Source organism: Festucalex cinctus, chromosome 7 (assembly GCF_051991245.1).
Source record: "Festucalex cinctus isolate MCC-2025b chromosome 7, RoL_Fcin_1.0, whole genome shotgun sequence".
NCBI lineage: Eukaryota > Metazoa > Chordata > Actinopteri > Syngnathiformes > Syngnathidae > Festucalex > Festucalex cinctus.
Genome location: NC_135417.1, coordinates 2573373 through 2595520, shown reverse-complemented (window position 1 = coordinate 2595520; position 22148 = coordinate 2573373). Strand labels below are relative to the sequence as shown.

Genomic DNA, 22148 nt, shown 5'->3' with positions numbered 1-22148 from the left:
CGTTTGCACAGTCATAAATATTCCACACACTATTACCCATTAGATCCCATTGTTGGAAATAACACAGGTGCTCTTCAAACTCAGTGCAAGAAGAAATATAGCGTGTGTGCGTGTGTGTGTGTTTACATATTTGTGCATGCAGTTTGTGCTTTTAGCTGCTGAGCGAGGCATAAATGGTTTGTCATCCTCCATCACTCTCATCTTGCGGGCCTCCTAAGAGCACCCACACAGCCGTAATGCACCATCACTACCCACAATGCATTTCACCCTTTACACAGCTGCATGGCTATCAACACAAGACCACGTATAGCCATCTTCTAGTCCGTACGCGTGGCGATTACAAGTCAATATTGATCTAGGTGAGAGTGCAAATGGTGATCAAATGGAAAAACAATGGCATCCATTGAATTGTTTTCTGTCTGTCACTGTACGTCGTTGACATAGATAGATGAACAAATGTACATTTTTAAGTAATAGATGATTTTTTTTCCGACAAATTAAATCAAATTGTCTATTTTTTTCCATCGGACATCTGGTGATCTCTCACAGCATTGGTGCTGTATAATGTTTTTATTATGAATTGAATTATGAAAAACTGTGCATTCTTTTCATTTGAAAACAACAAAAGATAAGACTTTTTTTTTTTTTTATCCTTTTTTGTCACTAAGATTGAAGGCATCATTCTTGGAACGAAACGCGATGGTGTCATGTGATTGTGAAACACTTTCAAAGTATCCAATCAGATTGCTCGGATGTCATCCCTAGGCTGCTCACATCCACCACAGGGAACCTATTTGCATTGTATCTGGGGATTGTTATCATTTGCTGTGATTTATTAATAACCAGCATTTCAACTCCGCAGCTTCTTCTTTTTTTTTCTCCCCAACTCGGTGGCAGCATCAATATGCAGTATAGAGCAATAATATGCGTATGATTATTGATTGCAGTGGAGTGGAACAGGATGAAATTATTCTGTGGTGTTGCCATACTGCAAATACACAAGGACCAAAATATTAGACAGCTCTTAGTAATGTGTAGCGTGAATTTTGAGTATTGAGCCAATCTTAAGTTGTGGTTCGTCAATCCAGCTCAAATATAAGTAGCTGAATAGTTAAGGAAATGTTTTGTGTGGTTCTTTTGTAATACAGTGCCTTTATATGTCCAAAATTATGTAATCTTTCTCTTCTTCACTGATGCAAACTGCTGGTGTTTGATCATCTATGAGCAAAATTGCACAGTCACTGACTGTACCAGGTTCTTATTACCTGAAAGAGCAATAAACTTGTTTTTTTCCCCTTCCCCCCCACTTGTGTATGCGTCAGTCAGATACTTCTCTCATCGCTCTTGTTAAAAAGATTTCTACTCAGGCCGAGCTGGATATGAACATTCCCTGCAGGGCTGCAAAAGCAGGAAATGATTAAAGAAATAATGTAGGGAGGCGTATAACATCACCCTTTTTAAAAATCTTATATCGGTGTCCACTGATCAGTTGGGGGTTAAGGGCTTTACATTAACAAATATTCCTTGGAGGGGTCTTAAAGATAAAAAATAGGAAACTCAGCACATTAACTCTTGAAGGAGAAGCGCTCCTCCATGAGATTTTGTGCGCCAGCTTCTGATGTGCAAGTTAAATAAATAAAATCATTTCTCCATGGTAATTTTCGTCAAACCTGCCAAATGCTGCCTAAATATTTGACATGGAAGAAGACCAGATCAGTGCGGAGGGAGATCAAAGGAAGGGTGTGTGTGCGTGCACGTGCGTGTGGGGATTGTGCAAGTAGTGATGAAACATTCTGAAGTGTGATATTTTCAACGCCATCAAATTCCCCTCAGTCTTGTACGCACATGGAAGTCATCTTAATGTCTTTGACTGTGCAATTTGATTGCAAGCATGTTGCTATGAGCTAACATTTCAGAAGCCAGGTGTGCTGTTCATGTAGGTACATTGCGAACAACAGGTATGAAATGTTGCATTTCCCTCCATGTTTCAGTCACTCACTCAAACATGTTCGACATCTAACAATGACACACATAAGCTAATAAATTGAGTTTAGCAAAACAAAGCTAACTTTAGCTTGAAGCTAGCTAGCTGCTATGTTTTATTTGGAAAACTTTAAGCTTTACTTTTAATAAAGAGCAAATGGAGGTGGAGACAAGTTTTTTCATATGGGTCAGTCAGTAGTTGTGTGGTGAAATTCTACAACATTAGCCCAACGGTACACTTTTAAAGCTAGCTTGCTTTTCTCTCTGTATTAGTAGGAATGTAACGATATCCAAACATCACAATACGATATTATCACGATATGAAGGTCACGATACGATAATTATCACAATATTGTGGGGAGGTATCAATATTGTAAAAAAAAAAAATAAAAAATCATACAAAAAACGATTTTGTACATTACAACAATGAAAACATAAATATATATATATATATATATATATATATATATATATATATATACATAACATATACATTGAGGCCCTAATACAAGCATTACAATTGATATTTTTTTTAAATTATTATTATTATTATTATTACATTTAAAATTAATAAATTAATTAATAATTAATTAATTAAATTAAATAAGAAATTCATACATACAATAAATTTAGTTCCTCCACATATTGATTCTGTTCACAAGCATATTATGTTCCCCTTCATGTGACCATTATTGTGGATTCGAAACGTAGAAGGGCCAAAACATGCCTTGTGAAAATTAAACTGCACTAAATAACTAGCCACCAGAGGGTGATAGAACCTCACAAATGGAAATCAACCCCATCTTTTTTTTTTTTTTTTTTTAACAGATGTGCTGATTTTAATATCGTGACATGACGACGACGATATATTGTGGCAGTTTTAATATCGTGATATCACGATATTGACGTTATCGTTACATGCCTATGTATTAGCGCATATACTTTTAAGAAAATTCATTTATACATTCAACAGTTGTTTTAGTAAAATAATCTCTGCAGGAAATCGTTAAGCAAGCTACTCTGCTCATATTTAATTAATTATTTAAAAAAAAAATATTTAACACGTCCCAAACAGACACGTCAACCGGAAATAGCATTTTGTTTTTGTTTTTTGTTTTTTTTATCAGTCACTCACAGCTTTACAGTCAGAACAGAAACTATTTGTAGAGTTAGTGTTTTCCTTTTCACAAATATTGGAATATTCTGAAATGTCATTCAAATGTCCACAACCATGTGGATAAGCGGTACGGATGATGGATGCAAAGTTTTATGTAAAACACTATCTGAATTTTTGGCCGGCCTGGCAGGTGGCTGCGAGGGGACCGAGTAATATTTCTTGTCATGGCGCCCAGGCCCAACATCTCATAAATATTTTAAAAGTAGAATTTCATCATCGCGGGACTAATAAAAGCTCATTCTATTGGCATATTGATACTGTGAAATGAATAATAACGCTGATTTTGTTTATGAAGGCAAATGAGACTAGATGTGCTTCTGAAGCTTGGTTTTAGTTGGTTTCAGATACGTGTGTCCATCCATCCACCCACCCGCTTCTATTCTTCCCTATTCCCGTCTTCTTTCGCTCTCATTTTCCTCCAACAACAAACAACGCACAATTGTATTTGTCTTTATCAGAGGGTCCATTTTCTCCCACCCTCCTCCTTGTGTTCGCTCTTTTTCGTTCAATATTTCATGCTGTTGAGAGCAGATCTATTCTGAGCTCTCGCTCTCTCTCCTAGTGCCCCCATCTTTGATTTAAAAAAAAAAAAAAAAAAAAAAAAAAAAAAACTGCTGCCACACATCACTCTTGCTGTCCTCTCGCTCCCCCCTCGCTCTGTATATCTCATTGCACTCTTAATGGTCTGTGCCCCATCTAACTTTTTTTTTTTTTTTCACCCCCCCCCCCCCCCCCCCCACGTCCGAATCCATCACCTCCAGCCGCCCCCTACCCTCCCGTTGGCTCGACTGTACAAAAGTATCAGCTCCTCCTCCTTTCACTCCTTCTCTCCCCTTGGATTCCTCTCCAACCAAAACACAGAGAAAGCCCTGTTCTCTCTTTTTTTGCACCTCCCCACACAAGTCACGGTCCCGCACTGGTCCATCTCCCGCTTCCTCCTCCTCTTGGCGCCCAGCCACGACCGGTGTTGTTTTAGGCATAGCGGTGGAAGGTAAACAGTGAGATTGAAAATTCGTGTCAGTCAGTCGGCTGAGAGAGAGAGAGAGGGATCGTGATGAGAGGGAGAGTAGCAGAGGTGGCGAGAGGTGAGGAGGATGGGGGGGGGGGGGGGGGGGGCTGAGTATGTCAGTACAATTTACTAACACAACAGTGAACAGCGAGGCGGGCCAAGACGCGGAGCGAGAGGCGGGAGGCGAGCTAAGAAAGGCTCCCAAGTTCACGCATGCCAGTTTACAATGTAGCCTACATTCACACGCAGGCCTCCTATGGCGGCTTCATATGTGTATTGTTTATTTCCCCAGGCCCTGAGAAGGATATGAACTCTGCAAACGGGTGACAAAGCGCCGATTAGATTTCGAGCTTGCGAAGAAGAAAAAAAAAAGAGCATTTGACAGATGTGCTGTTTGGCCGGCAACGGGGTGAAAATGTCATAAGAGCCTCCGTGTCACGGCGTGTGCACTCAGCACCAGCTCGTTTCTCATAATAAGCCCAACGCTAAAGTAATCCAATAGCACTGCAGCCCGAGTCCGAGTCGGCCCGATTAGAATTGACAGGGGCGTTTGCTGAAACAAGTCCGTTTAAGCAAAACCAAATGGAAAAGCAAAAAGTGTTTTGGTTTTGCAAGGAGGGGAAAAAAATGGTACCTCCTGCTCCCTGATTTACAATCTCTGTCAAAATGTAACCAAGCAGAATATTTACAAGGCAAACCGGAGCAGGCTCCCCACAGTCGATCAACCGTGCGCTTCAGGTGGAGCACATTTTTTTCCCGCCTGTGCTTTCTTTGGGAGAAACCGGTCATGCATTTTTAGTTTTAGCGTTTTATTTGCACACAAGGCCCACGAGGAGAGTTTTGTTAACAGGGATTGGACAGTGACGTGAAGTAACCTTTTTGTATTCAGCAAGTTGGGCTTCTTTGACTATTTTATACACTTTAATGATGGTTTAAAGAGGAAGTCAAAAATTTCTTGATAACAATATGTTCTATACAGCCAAACTACTCTAAATATGGTATTCTGGTTAATACTGAGTTAGTGGAATATGAGTTAAAAAGCAGAATCCAGCAGTTTTATCAATATCAGAAGGCGGCCATTTTGCCACTTGCTGTCGAGTGAAAATGACATCACGGTTGCTCAGGTCTCATTAGACAACCAATCACTGCTCAGTGTCAGAAAGCAGGTGGGCTGTGATTGGTCATTGCCTAAGCCCTGCACAATTGTGATGTCATCTCCAGTCTATAGCAAGTGGCAAAATGGCCGCCCCCTGAGATGAGTAAAATGCTGCATAACTCATATTCCACAAATGTAATATTTATCAGAATGTCATGTTTAGACTAGTGGGGTCACATATAACATTGTGAAGAAATGTTTCAGGTTGATTTTTCCCTTTGAAGGAGGAGTTTAAGATAAAAAACAAAACAAAAACAAAAAACAGAAAAAAACAAACACTTTTTGTCATGGTTATTGTCACTGTCAGTATAACCTGACAGTAGTACATGGGTGAAAAGTTCTCGAGTTTGCGAATACAATTTAGTTGGCGATAATCTAATAGCTAGCCTAACTTCTTCCAACTACAGGGAGTCTTCAAGTTAACTACAACATTTCGACTTTACGACGGCCACGCCTCGTCCGCATTTTGTCCCCAGTGTTTCTTAGTTTAGCTTAGCTAGTGCTAGCCCTTGTTTGTGTTTTGTGTACAATATTTTCATGTATTTTAGTTGTTTTACACAAAGTATTTTGATGTAAATTTGGACTTTAATGGACTCCCTGTAGTCGTCTTTCTTCTTCATTGTAGTTTCCCGCACTCTGGATACCCTGTGGCATCCTGCCGCCTCCCACAGGTCAGTTTTGGTACTGCGTCAGACATATTTGTGTCCTCTGTGTGCTTTTGAAGCTTTTTCAGACACTTTTGTGATTAAGCGCTATACCAAAAAAAAAATCGACTCGATATGATTAATTCACACACTACAATCATCAATAACAAAAAATAATACAAATACACTAATCCTAAAAAATGTGCTGGTCTCTCAAATGCTGAGTTTCTGTGTGACTTGAAGCTATATTTCTACGGAAAATGTTGATCAAATTGCAAATTATACAACCTGGGGGATCCTTTGACTTCCAACTCTACCGTATCAACTTTCTGGCTAAGAGCTCTCGATGATGAGTAAAGCCAACGTTTGTTTGCTTGAATATGAAAATACAGCCAGGGGACATTGTCATCGATTTTCTTGTCTACTCTCTAAAAACAGAGGTTAAAGTTTCTCCAAAAACTTACCCCTGGGCTTTTTTTTATTCATCATTCTCTTCATGTTGGGCTACGGGCAACAGAATCCCAGAGAAGATTCAAGTTAGGGCAACGACTTGACTGCCACCAGCACTTGGTGATGAAATATTAAGCCTCTTGGTGGTTGGTCGATCAGGCTCCATGTAGACATTCAATGATGGAGTGAGCGGACGAGAGAAGTCCTCATTAAAAGAGAAGAGAAGAAGTGGAGGGAGGTAGGACAGGCGGACCACCAGAGACAAAGCGGGCGCAGGCAAAAGAGCAGCGCTCGCAGGAATGACGGAGTGAAGAAAGTTTGCATTACGGGAGAAGAAGAAGAAGACAGTGGGATTCCCTGATGGCATCTCATCCTTTCTCCTTTTGTTCCTTTCTTTTTCACCCAATAAATCATTCTGTCTTTCCTTTTATCCCAGCAGGCGACACAAAAACCCAACTTTTTTTCTTTTTTTTTTGGCCTCTCCTGCCTCCATCCACGTCTGCCCTCTCAGACAGCCACTGTGCAGGAAGGGAGGGCTAATTGCGGGAGCTTTTACCAGGTCTCGGCAGGCAGGGCCGAGTGCATTAACGCCTAACTGGGGGATATACAGACAAAGTGAAGACCGTAATGAATGAGTGCAGAATTGACAATGGAGGGCAGCGGGGGTCAGCGAGTGGAAATGATTTGAATCACGCCGTCGCCTTCGCTGTCACGACCCGCGAGCACCTGTGGGAAAGGCGCTGGACAGGAACGGTAAATGAAGGAGTCGCTCGGGTGGGTTCATCCTAACCTTGCGGGGCAGACGTTCACAGATGCCGTATATATCATTTTGGGAACCCATTTTGTGAAGCTTCAAACTAACCCCTCGGTGACCTACAAGGAGATAGAGTTGCGAGATCAAGGCGGCATTTAGATTACACAAAAGCGAGTTTGTAAACAATGATGAGCCCTGAAGAGATTAACCTATATAAGTGCTTCTCAAACTTTGTTTCCCCTCTCAAAAATACTTGTCTCCTCAAAGTACCGATATAATCACCAACATTAAAGCCTAGTAGGCCCAAGTGTTGCATCAAAATGGAGGCAGAGGTTTTATTACTATAAAGTGCATTTATTATTTTTGTTATGCACAGTTTGAACGTTAACACTGCTTTAATATAGACAAACATGCAACTGAATAATGACTCAAATGTATGTGTGCACGTATTAAAAGTAAATAAATGGGCAAAAACAAACATTTCTAAACGATTTAATGCAAACGTGTTGTACTTTAGAGTGACTGTAAATACAACTAAACAGTACTTAATAAAAGTACTACAGTATAATGGATTTAAAAAAAAAAAAATGAAGCTACTGTAATATTATGTACAGTTTCAATATTTCATTAAGCGAGTCTTTTGCATCCCACTAGAGGGAACCTTCGTACTACTAGTGGTAATTGTATCACACTTTTAGAATCACTAATGATAATATATAACAGTTACTGAAAAATATTTTGAAATAAAACAAACAAAAAAAAGAGCACCACAGAAGGCTTTTCTCGATACAAATGTTGCCGTTTTACTAAACGTTTACTTGTTTATGCTTAAGAGTGGTTCTTTCTATTGGTTGCTTGACTTGATCACAATTTTCCTGGACTTCTTAAATATTATATTCAAGAAAAATTGAATATAGTATTTTAGTATCAACTATAACTATTTTCTTTGGGTCAGCTGTCAAATGATTTTTAAAAAAAATCAGATTAATCACATTTTAGAATTTTGATTAATCATGATTAATCGCTGAATTAAAAAGGCTTTTTTAATCGACACTTTTTGCCCGCCGAATTTGAAGAGCACCTGTTATATTTCGACATTTAGTGTTATGAGGATGTCATTTTTTTTTAGCCACTACACACACTCATCCTCCAATTTTTCTAATCAGTTAATTACTTGCATAATTTAAAATGAAAAAAAAAAGACTCCAGTAGTGTGACATGAACAATTATCCTGAATACACAAACATACACATTTCTTAAATGATTTACTTAATGCATATAGTTTTTATTGCCCAAACACAACCTGTGCTACCTTTAAAGTAGCCATTCGCTGTCATGATATAGGATGATCTGTGGTCAAAATTAAGTATGATTAATCTGCGTTAATACATGATTAATGTGATTTTTTTTATTTTTATTAGTTAACACTAACTTTGACAGCACTTTTTAAAAAAAAAAGTAAAATTACTCAGAAATAGTCGTAAATTTTACAAGTTGTAATGCTACCCGAATTTCTTTTTTTTTTTTTTAAGAAAAATACTCCCACTAATAAGAAAATTTGTGATTTTAAAGTGAAGTAAAAATGGAGAAATACATGGACTTTTGTATGATAAACAGCTTCCACTCTTCTGGGAAGACAAGATGTTGGCGAATGTCTGTCAAAATTTTCATTGAGAAGCGCATTTATGAGGTCAGAGGACAGCGATGTTGGACAAGAAGGCTTGGCTATCATTTCACAAACTCCAGCCAGGGTGAAAACTTTCCAAAATGATCTTCCCACCATTTGGATACGACTGAGAGAGACACGTCTCTATTCATTTGTTATGAGTGAGACATAACTTTATTTGTTTTTTTATTTACTTTGTTGACTGTATCTTTTTTTTTTTTTTTTTTTTTTTTTTTTTTTGCTGCTGGTACGTGTGATCTCCCGGTGCACATTTGAAAAGCCTCCTCACTGTCATTTTTACAAACCTGCCTTAAAGACCCATTTTTTTTATTTTTTTTTTATTTCATAAGACTTTCAACAAAGCATGAGACTCTGCCCTTGTTTTGTATCTTTTGTTTTTAATTTTGTTGTTTTCTTGTTTTTAAATGACGTTCAATTTTCTTGTGTTTGATGTTAATTTATGAGCAGCACTTTGTTTCAATTGTGGTTCTTTTTAAAATGCTCTATAAATAAAAGTGAGATGAACACAGCAATTAAACTTCTTAAACCCAGTTATTTAACTTTTTTTTTTTTTAGATTATTAAAAAAAAATAGGGTCTGCATTGCATTTTATTACAATGGGGAAACTGATTTGACAGAATAAATTAAACTTGGAAGTCAACGGTACCACCTAATTTTAAAACATTTACAGTAGGCGAGTGAGTCAAGGTGTTATTTCAGCCTTGAATGGGGGTGTGCTTGTAAGTGCATGCAGCATGTGTGTAGAGTAGTAGGGGGCGTGCCCATACAAAAAAAAAAAAAAAAAAAAAAAAAAAGGGCTCCAGATGTGTCCCCTGGCTGCAGTCAGACGTATCTGGCAGAAGATGGGTGGAGTGGCTGACAAGAACTTGGAAGTGGCAGCCAGGCGCTTCCCGATGTGTTTGCGCCACCACGTTGGAGGACTGCGCCTGTGACGTCGGCGGCGGTGGGCGGAGCCGCCAGAGTGGACGAGCGCTGGCTGCCAAAAAGGAGAGAGACGCGCGGAGGAGAAGAGCTGGAGGCAGGCGGGCTCACCGGAGGGAGCGATGCTTGTCGGATTGAGCCTGGGATGAATTGTTTCGCTGCTTTTCATTGATGGGACAGAGCAAAGGAGGGGCGACAAAAAAAAAAAAATCCAACACAACTTGATGAGGACTTGCTTTTTTGAATTATTTTGACAACAGTGCCTAATTTCCACATCAACCATTTCGCCTTGTTTCCTGGAGCATTCCATGCCCGGGGGAACACCGACCTCCCTAATTGAGCGTCCCCGGTCACCTGCGCTCTTCTGGCGGACTCAGCAGCAGCAGTTCCCGGTGAGAGAAAAGGAGGACCACTTCAGCTTTTTTTTTTAAATTTTAATTCTACATTAGAAGATAGGTTCATGAGTGTGCGTGTGTGCCACTTCGCATCACAATAGACTTTTCTACCCTCCATTTATTTATTTTTACGACACTAATTAACCAAACGCACATGCAGCACTCAGCTCGGTTTTGCCCTCTTTTCTGTCTGACAGGCGTCAGCTGGGATGTTTGAGTCGCGAGCTTTGGTGGGCTGAAGGCACCGAACGAAAGAGAGAAAGAGTGAGAGTGGCCCGAGACGCTGAGGGGAGGGGGAACCGAGAGCATGGCTCTGGTACCGCTGTCTCTCTGGGTGCTAACGACTCTCACCTGGGCCAGCCCGCTCCAGGGGTCCGTCAGCAGGCATTCCATTTACTGGAATAGCTCCAACATCCAGTAAGACCTTTTTTTTGCCTTCTTTGGTTTGTGTGTGTGAGGAAGAGAGGGTTATTTATTATTATCCTATTATAAAGAAGAAATGTGCTGGTTTTCTGCCCGTTCTTACTGCTTTATTATATCCCACTGGGATACTTTTGGATTTATCCTCTGCGTCCACTGCAGATTTTTGTGTGTGTCTGTGTGCATAACAGTTTTATTGGCAACATGTCTCAACATGGGCCAAGAAATATACAGAAGAACCTCTAAGGTCAAAACACAATCTTTTGACATCCAATTTGTTTAGATTTGGAAATGAATAGAAATGTTGAACTGGTGCCCTCATACTGTACATGCATTAAAAAAAAAAAAAAACCAAAAAAACCATTTTAACATATAGCTAAAAAAAAAAATCCTCATTTTAATTTAATTGTCATTTTTTTCCTTGTGTAAAAAGAATAAAATAAAGATAGAGTATGGATTTTTTTTTGCAAAAAATTACTTTTTGTCATGTATGACTTCACAGTAGTACATGATAAATGCGACAAATAAATCAGCCATCTTTCTGCCTCTGTTTTGATATATAAAAAAAAAAAAAAAAAAAAAAACAAGCCCAAAGAAAAACAACCAATCAGAGACGGAGGCGTGACTTAGGAGGTGTCAATCATTTGTCACGGTCTCGTTAAAAAAAAATATAGCTTTAAACCGATAATTGTACTACTGTCAAGTCGCGTCTGTTTCGAAATAAATAAATAAATAAATAAATAAATAAAACTCACCTTTTAAACAAAATTACATGTAAAAAAAAAAAAAGATGTATTTTCGACTCACTGCCTTGTTGATGCTGCTCCCTTTAAATAAGTTGCCACAAAAAGCCAAAGAAAAAGCCACCACGCACACCTACAGCTAACCCTGTGAAAAGCTAACTAGCTAGCTCTTGGGAGCTTTAAAGTCATCTGCCTTACGTCATGAATTGAACGACTTTCGAGGTTCAGCTGTATCCGTGCGTCCATTTCCCAAAGAGCCTTACCCAGCTGACGTTGAGCGAGGGGCGGGGCACTTTTTGGATTGGTCGCTGGTCAATCGCAGCGCACCAAGGGCCACTCACATTCACACCTATGGACAATTGAGAACATGCTCACTCCGCCCAGGAGGTTTTTATTTGAACCCTGAACTTACTTTGGAAGAGCGAGACAGATGTGATGCCCACTATTACACAGTGCGATATGTTATTTGTGATGTTCTTTTCAACTGGTTGTGTTGGAATGCATGAGAAAATCCAGAAGAAGTCTAGCGGGACTTATAGTGGTTCTCTACTACTATTCATTTGTAGCTTTTGTTGGAGTTTTTTTTTTTTTTAACAGCGTATTAATGTCCCTGGTTTCACTTGCGCACACGGTTTGTCTTCTCCATATTCGTTCCTTCAGCATGAGCCGTGCAGGAACAGAAAGACGAGCAAGAGGCTCTCTCGTCGTCGCTATCTGGTTCAATTAGGAGCGCTTCTTGTCGCTGACCCCATTGTGTTGTCGCCGTGTCACTGTTCAATCTCTCCTCTCCCAACCCTCCCGTTCACTCACTCACTCCGTTGTCCTTTTTGTTGTCCCGTTAATCCTCTGGCCCCTCGTCCCCTTCTCCATTTAAGTGATTCAAGCTGCAGATCTTTGTCTTTTTTTTTCTTTTTTTTTTCAACTTCACCCTTGTGAGTAGCCTACTAACATCAAGCAACGTGTATTTTCTTATCATAACTTTGATTTGACACCACAACAAGATGCTTTTCCCGGCAAGGTCACAGAATACTTGGGGAAAAAAAAAGTGATTTATTTTTAAGAGGTACAAATATTCCTCCATCTGCCTATGTGAGGCACACTCCCCATCTTTCATATGCGCTTTGACGATTTCAGTTTTGTTTGTACCCTCCTCCGTGCTTTTATTGGGCCCCGAAGACAACGAGATGAACTGCCGCTGTCAGTTTTTATGGCTGCGCTTATTAAAGATGTAAACAATATGAAAACTCAGCTGGAAAAGAATCAAGCATTTAGTCGTCGGTCTTATCAGTCAGCCTTTTTTAGTTGTACAACAGGAAATTCAGGCGTGGGGGAAATGGACGAGGACTTTCTCATTTATTAACCCGGTGTGTTGTCTGCAGGAAACCAATAAACACTCTCCACAAATAGATGCTTCTTACACACCCAGAAAAGGAAAAAAAAAAAAAAAAGTTTTGTAATTACCTCAGTTCATTGCTATCATACTCATGCTCAATTGGACCCTTTTGCTGACCAAAACAGCAGCATCAAAAGGAAATTCTGAGTATACCCAATATTGACGGCAAAAAATTAGTTGATGAAAAGGTTTTTTTTTTTTTTCCTTTTTAGTATAAAATGGCTTACTTAACTAGAATTTCGCGTTAAATGTGACCAAAGGTAGACTCCTGCCTGGTTATTGCACCTTTTGAGGCTGTAAATCGTTGTTGTGGTGCAAGAAAGTCGTACGCTAAACTAGCTATAGCTCATATCCGTTGCCATGACGACTACTCTTCTGCTTTCCTTTGACAATCAGCAAATACTTTTGGTGCATTACCGCCACCCTCACTAGCACACTATAAATAATGTGGCCACCGGTGGTATTGCATGACTACTTGTTGCAACACCACCATCTACATGTTTCTGCTAGCCACCACAGTAGTCTAAAAGCCTGAATTTTATAGTATTAGAGAATTTTCATGATTACAGATACTACGCCTCAAGATGCCCACTATGTGCTTGAGAAAATGAACTTCTTTAGGCCACTATATGAATCGTCATTATCAGCTAATTGGCTGCATTTGCGTGTAAACAATAGCAGTGGAATGGCAGAGAAAGTAACTGCATATTTTATTGAATCCTGCAAGCAGAGAGGCCAATAATACCTTTTAACTTCCCTTTTATTCTTGCAGGAATAGTTAAACACACGCCGAGGTTTTATAGCAAAAGACTTGAATACGTCTTATTAAAAGTTCTATGTCATTAGGCGTCTTTCTTGGCTGGGTGTATCACTTGGCTCCCAGACAAAGGCTATCAGAGAGCAGCTTAATCTGTAACCTGACCCTCCTGATTCCTGCGCTCTCTGCCAATCTTCCTCCCAGCGGTGTAGCCTCCTTCAGTATGTGTCTTTCAGAAAAAGACCGCGCTTAATTAAAGAACACTGCATCTCAGTGGACCTGCCTCATCCCTGATCTTCACCTCTTCCTTTTGTCTCTTTCCTTGCTATATACGATATCACGATATGAAGGTCACGATACGATAATTCGTAATTCGGGGGGGTTGGCGATATTTGAAAAAGATTACAATATTGTAAAAAAAAAAAAAAAGCTCATACTAAAAAAAAAAAAAAGCACAATATTGTGCTTTCGTGCATAAGAGCAATACATATAAACCACCTACAATCTCTAATAACAATATTGAGGCATTTATTTGCTAATGCAAGCACACATTGATCGAATTAGATTCCCCTTCATCTGACAATTAGCATATATTTTAAACATAGAAGGCCAAAACATCCCTAATGAAAATTAAATTGCAGTAATAAACTAGCCACTAGATGGTGCTAGAACTCCACAAATGGAAATTAACCTGACTTTTAACAGATGTGTTCCTTTTAAATAATGTGAACATGACGACGATGATGTGGCAGTTTTAATATCACAATATCACGATATTGCCCTTATCGTTACATCCCTAATACTTATACATGTGCATATCGTCGCTGCTATGTGAAAAAAACACTTAGTCCATTTTTTAAAAATGGTTTTGGGATGTCTGTATTCTCATTCATCCCAATAACATAAAAATAATAATAATAATAAAGAAAAATCAATTTTTTTCCACCCCATTATTACATTATTTGTATGTTTTGGTATGTCTGCATTCAGTTTCATCACAAAAAACATAAAAAAATAAATAAAAAAAATAAAAAACTTTTTTTTTCTTTTTTTTTTTTTACAGAAAACGGTTTGAATTAGAAAAAAACAAAAAACAAAAACTGAATCAATCAACTGTAGCATCATGCTACCAAAGACGATTTGATACGGCACACGCAGTCTGTGAAACAATTCAAGGACGGTTAATCTGAAATTGGAACGATTAGATTCGGTTTGACTCAATGGCATTCCAATTCAATTCGATACGATACGTCTTTATGTGTTGTTGACATTTTACATACATTTGAATGAATTCGTCATAAGATAATACGGCTCCAATAAAAGACTATTCAATATGTATCTTGATATATAAGTGGAACGATCGGGTTTGATTTTTTAAATCAAAAACATGTTCCTGTTCAAAACAGTTTTTGTTACACCCCTAATATAGATGTGTATATCTATGAATACAAACGCAACATTTACCGTACTTACAAGTTCATATTATAACATGTCAACAAGGAACTCATTGCGTCATACCCCTCTCGAAATTTGCCATATCGTATGAAATCACACGGGAATCCCATTAAATCGAATCGTTCCACTTTAAAATCAAACTAACCTTGATTCGTATTGCACCCCATCTAACAATAGACTGTACGTATTGAATGGTCTTTTATTTATACATAATACTTTTCAATCCTTCCATACAATATACCTTATTAATATGTGAATAGGCGCACTGTGAATGTACAGTACGCATTGAAGGTGGCCATGAAAGTGCAGCGTAACCTGCCTAATCGACTCTTTCATACTGCTACTTCAACTCCTCTTTTCAATAGCAGATCCCATTTTGCAATATTTGTCGTAGTATACGTGCACCGGACTCCGCAACACCCACTTGTTGTAAAGGTTGTTGTTGTTGGCGTGCGTGTTGTCTCGCCGCCGGCGTTGTGGACTCTCCAGAGTTTCTCTCACTTGGCGGTGCGGCGCGGAGGTTTCCAAGGCCAATAATAAGCTGCGGCGTAGCTGTCAGTCGGCGCGGTAAACACACTGTAAAAGCTGCAGGCTCCCTCATCCGCATTCTGACCCTCCCCGAGCTTTCTCATCAACCTCGCGAGACAGACTGTTACCGAGGATTAGCGGCTTCATAAATAGATACTACTCGCATTCACGTCCGGCAATATGCTTCATTTCCTGCTCTTGCACAAAAGCCCATCAGTCACTTGCCACCATTGTCCCTGGGCGCGCTCATTGTGTGATGGCGGCGTATGTGTGCGACTTGGTTGTCGGCTGTTACAGATGTTGCTGTTCGCTGGCGGGTGACGGAAACAAAAACAAATCCATCAGTCCATTAAATCGCACATTATCTTCCACCACCTGGCAATTAGCCACCGCTGTGTTTGGGGGTGTGCGACGGGTGTGTATGTGTGTGTGAGGTCTAATAATGCAGCAGCGTACTCATTTGCATACTGGCTATCTGGTGATATCTCTTAATTTAGTTGCATTAATTTGTTTGTTTTTTTGCTTTTTGTGTGAAGTCACATCACATATGCTGGTTTCCATCTTGGATTTATGATGACCAACTTTTTAAAAGCCATTTGTATGGTCCATATTCATATACAGTGGTGCTTTGAGATAAGAATTCAATTTGTTGTCTGACAACACTTAACTCAAAAGACTTGTATCCCAAATCATTTTTTCCCATTGGAACGAATAGAAATGCTATTAATTTGTTCCAGGTTTCCAAAAAAACACCCCCCCCCCAAATAGTAATATTTTTAATAAGGAAAATAACACTCTATAATATTGTACTTTTATGAAAACAATTTGTGCTTAATGGTTAATTTATTGTGGCTTCTTCTGGTTTGTGCAACTTAGTCACCAGGGGGCAGTATCATAGTATTATGGAGCCAAAAATGAAGAGGAGTTTCACAACTACTGTAAACAGCTCATTAGCCACTTTTTTTTTCAGACTGATACCAGTACAAGTACTCAACTCTTAAGTAGTCACTGATACCAAGTACTGATACCACAATTATTTTGATACATAAAAAAAAAAAAAGAGAAAAAAAAAAGACTGATCATTTTAAATCAGGTGTGGCAAACTGCAGTCCTCGAGGGCCGGAGTCCTGCATGTTTTATAGATTTCCCTACATGAAGTGCAGTTGATTCCAATTAACAGGCTCATTATCAGGCTTCTGCAGAGCTTGCTGATAAGCTGATCATGATTCAGCTGTGTTGAAGAAGGGAAATATCCAAAACCTGCGAGGACCAGATGTCGCCACCCCTGTTTTAAATATATATCTATATACCCCATTATAGCATTTCTCCTTAAAACTGCATAAAATGAATGGCCATTTTCTATTCTTCTCATTTGTAATTTTGATTTCCTGATTGTAAAATGGCCACAGGAGGTACAATCGTCGCGAGTACCAATGCCTTGAAATTAGGCCTGGTATCGGTACTTTCCCAGCAATATTAATCATTTTTCACAGAGAATAATTGTTTGTGATCATTTCTGTCTGTCTGTGTTGCTGCACCATTTATGTTCAAATCTCCGTTACCTAAAGCCTTCTACCTTTGTCGCATACATGTGATCCGATTTTTGGCATTTCCATAATGTGTTAGCTGACTTGACCGAAATACACAACATGTAATTCACTTTTTTGTATTCAGTTTGACAGTGAACTGAATTTTACAGGTGGCACACTCGATCCACTATATGAGGATGACTAAGCATCTCTGGGTACTTTTATAGGCACTACACATATCAAATATTGCAATGAGATATGAATGAAATCAGAAAAAACAATCAAACTAGTTCTACTTACTACTTCAGTAGTTTTATTTCATTTCATTTGAAGAACTACATTTTACCTGTACTTGAGTCATACATAAATTCTTTTTTCTTCTCTACCCACCTTTGTCCGTTTTTGACCGGCGATCAGTCCAGGATGTACTCCGCCTCTCGCCGAAAGTCATCCGGAATAGGCTCCAGTTCTGCGCAACCCTAATGAGGACAAAAAAAAAAAATGTTACAAGATGAATGTACTGAACCAACTAACGAACCTAACCTTCCCTTTGTCACAATGATTTGATGTTTAATTACAGCAAAGCAAAGAGAAGCGGGGGTCACGATAATAACTCTGATCGTGTTTGACCAATGCATTTATTCTTTGTGTAGCGAAACGTCCCGCAGACATTAAACAAGCCAATCAAGCGGCCTCCTGACAGCGGCGCAAACAATCCGTCTCGCAGCCCCACTTAGCACAACAACATTTACATTTATGAATATGTGCACAGAGGAGACTATTACTCACACGCTATCTTGTGGCGTCTGTGTTTTTGCGCGCGCATTAGTATGTACGAGCCATCCATCATGGACTTTTTTGCACTGTTGCTAGATGTCAGATAGTACCTCTGTACGCACACACCGGCTCAGCAATCATCATAGCAGTTATATAGATCCAGCCATGCCAGCGGTCATTAGTCACAAATAATAAGGCCTTGCAGCGTGCGAGCTATGGACTTGTTTGGGTTTTCGGGAACAAAGTGCCGGAAGTTTTTGTGTGTGTGTGTGTGTGTGTGTGTGCGCGCTTGGCGTGCCGCAGACACTTGCACCCGGGCGCCATTAATTAGAGACAATAGGGAACACACCTGTGTGATGGATGACTGCTGTTGGTATAATAAGACGCAGTGGTGTTCCGCGCGAAGTAAATTTGGATGAGGAAAGGAGGAAGAAAGTCGTTAACGTCTCGATTTCTTATGTGCAGTCGATGATATGGTAGCTGATACGGGAGCTACATTTCTAATTTCGGTCTTCAGCTGGAGAAAGTGAAGGACAGTTTTAGATTTGGGCCATTTTTAAGGATACTTTTTTTTTTTTTTTTTTTTTTATTTTATTTTTTTTTTTTTATGCCAGCTTCGTGATTGACAGGTGATAAGTCCCGGGGCTCCGCCTCTCTCCCTAAGTCAGCCCCCTCCGTGACCCTAATAGGATTAACGGTTTAGAAAATGAATTGACTGAAGGCGACACTGACACCAAAACCACATTTTCCCACACTTGATAAACTTTTATTGTAATGGCATTTGTATTTTTCGACGCCTTCTTAAAATAATCGCCCACGTCATTTTTTAGATTTTTCAGGAAACAAAAAAAAGTGAACCATTTAGATCGTGACGAGATGATTTAGACTAGGGCTGTTTGATTATGGGGAAGAAAAAAATAATAAATTACGATTATTTTGGCAGTAATTGAACTCACGATTATTCATTTTTTGGTACAAAACAAGAAAATGTTTAAGCATTTAAAAACATTAAGACCAATTTAATAGAAACACGATAATTATGTAAGTTCTTTTTGGACCTAATAGAATTTATAATATATATTTATTGATTTATGTTGACAAACATTTGAAGTTGGAGTGCAACATTGTGCACTGTTCAGTAGGATGATTTTTTTTGGGGGGTACAAAACAAGAACATGTTTCAACATAAAAAATATTAAGCCAAATAAAATGATTTGAAACACTATAATTATGCAAGTTCCTTTTGGGTATTAAATGTATTTATTTTAAAATGCAAATGTATACATTTAAACAACTCAAAAATTTGTATTCAGTCTTTTCATTTATTTATTTTTTTATTATTTTTTTACAATTATGCTGATTTTGTAATTGTGGAGTGCAATAATTGAAATTGTAATTTAATTTCTATTAATTGCACAGCCCTAATTTAGGCCAAAAAAAAACAACTTTTGCAAAACAAATGACTTGGGCAAATATTTTAAAAGGGTGGCAATTTGTATATTTATGCATATTCGTGTAAGATACAGTAACAATACTAAACAAATGATAGAATTTTTTTTTTTGTCAATCTCCCTCCATCACATTTAATTAACATATCGTTAAACAAGTGCTATATTACCCAAAGCTGTACGAAAAAAAAAATAATAATTCACATTGATGCGCATAATAAGCAAAGCCGTAAAAATCCAGCTCAACTCGGTCTTAATTGACTGTTTCATTCCCTCCCGTGCTGATGAGGAACTCATCAGAAGCACTTGAGTGAAAATGAAGTATTGATGTCCAATGCTAACTGTGATTGCTTTCAACACCGACGTTGCCTCAGAAGGTTTAAATAATGTATAGGTCATTAAATGTGGATTTGCAAGTTGATTGGATGACAATCGCCAACAAGCGACTGATTCAAGGACATCACGTTACAGTCGATGAACAAGCCGGGCGATTGTTGCTGGAATTTGAGTAAGAAAGTTGGGCTTCCTCAACTTTAAGTATAACAGCTCCTGTGGGAAGACTTTTGACAAGATTTTGGAGCGTGTCTCTGGGAATTTTTGGTCCAAACCCAACCAAGCATTCATTTGTGGACCTTACTTTGGGCAATGGACCTTCAAAGAACTTTTCCAAGAAAGTTAGAAGCATGAAAAAAAAAGTGTGTGTAGATGGGGAAAATCTGCTTTATTGGCTTCTTCTTTTGTAAGAATGTATGTGGTCAAATATGATTCGGGGGTCCTCGGTTTACACTTTGGATTTCATATGATATTAACCCAAAACGAATGTGGTCACACAGGACAAGAAGGAACACTTAGTTACTCATTGACTTATTTACTATTTATCAGTTTATTGTTTTATATTTATTAGTCTTTTTTTCATACGGATATTTACTGTAGTTATGACTTTATAACTGCCTTAGCATAGTTTAGTGATAGGGTATAGTGAGTTCCAGCTAGCACCATGATAATGGGACTCTGTATGATTGAAAATAGTTTTTTTTTTTCGTTTTTTTTTTTTTTTCGTTTTTTTTTTTTCGTTTTTTTTTTTTTTTTTTAATACAATTTAGTTATAGTTGTGACAAGGAGCTAAAAAAAAAAAAGTAAAATTAATCCAACATTCCTGAAGGATTTAAATCAACATATTTCTTGGTAGTCTCGTCTTAGAAAACAGGAACAGTCAATAATTTAGTTTCTCTTTTACACTGGGGAACAACTTGAAAAAACTAAAACTAAAATTGGCATATTAATTCCAAAATTGTAGGCACTTTTTTTTTCTTGCACAAGTTTTTTTTCTCTGCAGCTTACCCTCCACACAACGTAAGTCTAAAAAGAGAATTGAATTGCTTTAAATGGTAACATAATTAAATGAACACAATTAATTAAACTTAACTCATTTGCATTTTTTGTGTGTGTGTGTTTTAATGCTAGAGCATACAGAAGGCTTCGATGCAGCTTCTCAACTGCAAGGAATGGTTGCAGAAATCGTAGTTATTACACAAACAGCCAGCAGGTGGCAGCAGAGCAAATGAGATCAACCAGGGCCATGTTGAAAAACAGCTCAATTACTCACAATTCTAAATAGATTTGTGAAAATTGATACTTGGCTATATTCTAATGCTAGTTGCTGCAAAATGGAAACAGATAGAAATATACATTTTTTTCTGATGAAAGAAGAGAATTTAAGCTTTCTTTTGATAGGTTCCATGTTTTTTATAGAACACAATATTCTGTGGGCCTTGCAAAAACAAAGTCCAGTAAAACAGCCGGTGAACAGGATTGCGTCTGTGAAAAATGCTGGGAGTGAATGAGTTAATGACCTCATAATTAATTAAATTTAATACAGTAACTTAATTCACTCGTGTGTTACCACTTCAATTAAGTTGGTCAACAATTCTCTTTTTAGACTTAATTTGGTTCAACAAGTCTCTTTTTAGAGTGCAGATAAGCAGCATTCAACTGATCAGCTGTAGAAAGACTGTAGTAAGAAGATTCTGATCTATATCTATTTTGACACTGCTTTTTCATTCATCATTCATCATTCATAAATTGTAGGAGTTACATTTGCAATCACATCAATGTGCAGAAAACTCTGCTTGATAAGAAAACAAAACTACATTTACAGTTAATTTTATCGTGCATCGATACATTTGAGTTCCCGAGGACACAAATGGCGCTGATTCAGTGGAATGGCGCATGTATAGATTTTCCGTAAAAGCATTTTACTCAGAACCGGCCAATATGGTTATAGTAAAAGCAGATCTTGACACAAAAGATGGATTGCACATTTTTAAAAATGCCTCTAAAAAAAAATAGAGGGATGGCCGCATTTATTAGATGCTGTCACCAGTCTTGCTAAATGCACGTCAGTAAAAAGCACATGGCCTGAAGCAAATAAATAGCCACTTTTTTTTTTTTTCTCCGCCTGACAGCCAAATCGACGACTGACCGCCTCTCCCTTCCCCTTTGTTATCTTCCGCGTTTTAGCCGAAACGTGGGCTGAAACGGGAATTTATCTTCCCCACCCATGTGTTAAATTTGAACAAATTGCCCACAGAGAACAAATCCCACAGCAAAGGGCTGGAGGCAAATCACACACACACACGGACACGCGCACACTTGTTGTCAGTCGATGCTAAGCTTCAGTGGCGGAATCAGGTGCTAATAACAAGGCCATGCTGTTTACAACCTGTTTTCAAAGCACTTTTACACAACCATAAATATATAGTGTATGTTTGGATTGTGTACGTTTCTCGCCACTGCTCTTTGAGCTTCTTCTTCACATAATGCACACAGCAGGTGTGCATATGGCGTGTTTGCAGCGTGCGGGCTAATGATGGCGAGTCGGCAGCCGTATGCTGAGCCTGGTCACAACAGAGCGGACCGGGC

The 22148-nt window shown here is 38.6% G+C and overlaps 1 protein-coding gene across 6 annotated transcripts in view; it reads left to right on the top strand.

Annotated features, from left to right (window-relative positions):
• efna3b (ephrin-A3b) overlaps positions 1 to 22148 on the top strand; it is a 102158-nt gene that overhangs the window by 23790 nt on the left and 56220 nt on the right. Inside the window, exons 1-2 of one of the 6 annotated variants that reach the window (XM_077526371.1) lie at positions 9721 to 10173; positions 10374 to 10593. The exons of the other annotated variants lie outside the window; for them this stretch is intronic. Coding sequence (XP_077382497.1) covers positions 10484 to 10593 — 110 coding nt within the window. The 5' untranslated portion in view covers positions 9721 to 10173; positions 10374 to 10483. Of the gene's footprint in view, positions 1 to 9720; positions 10174 to 10373; positions 10594 to 22148 lie in introns of those variants that run through there. 6 annotated transcript variants of the gene reach the window in all.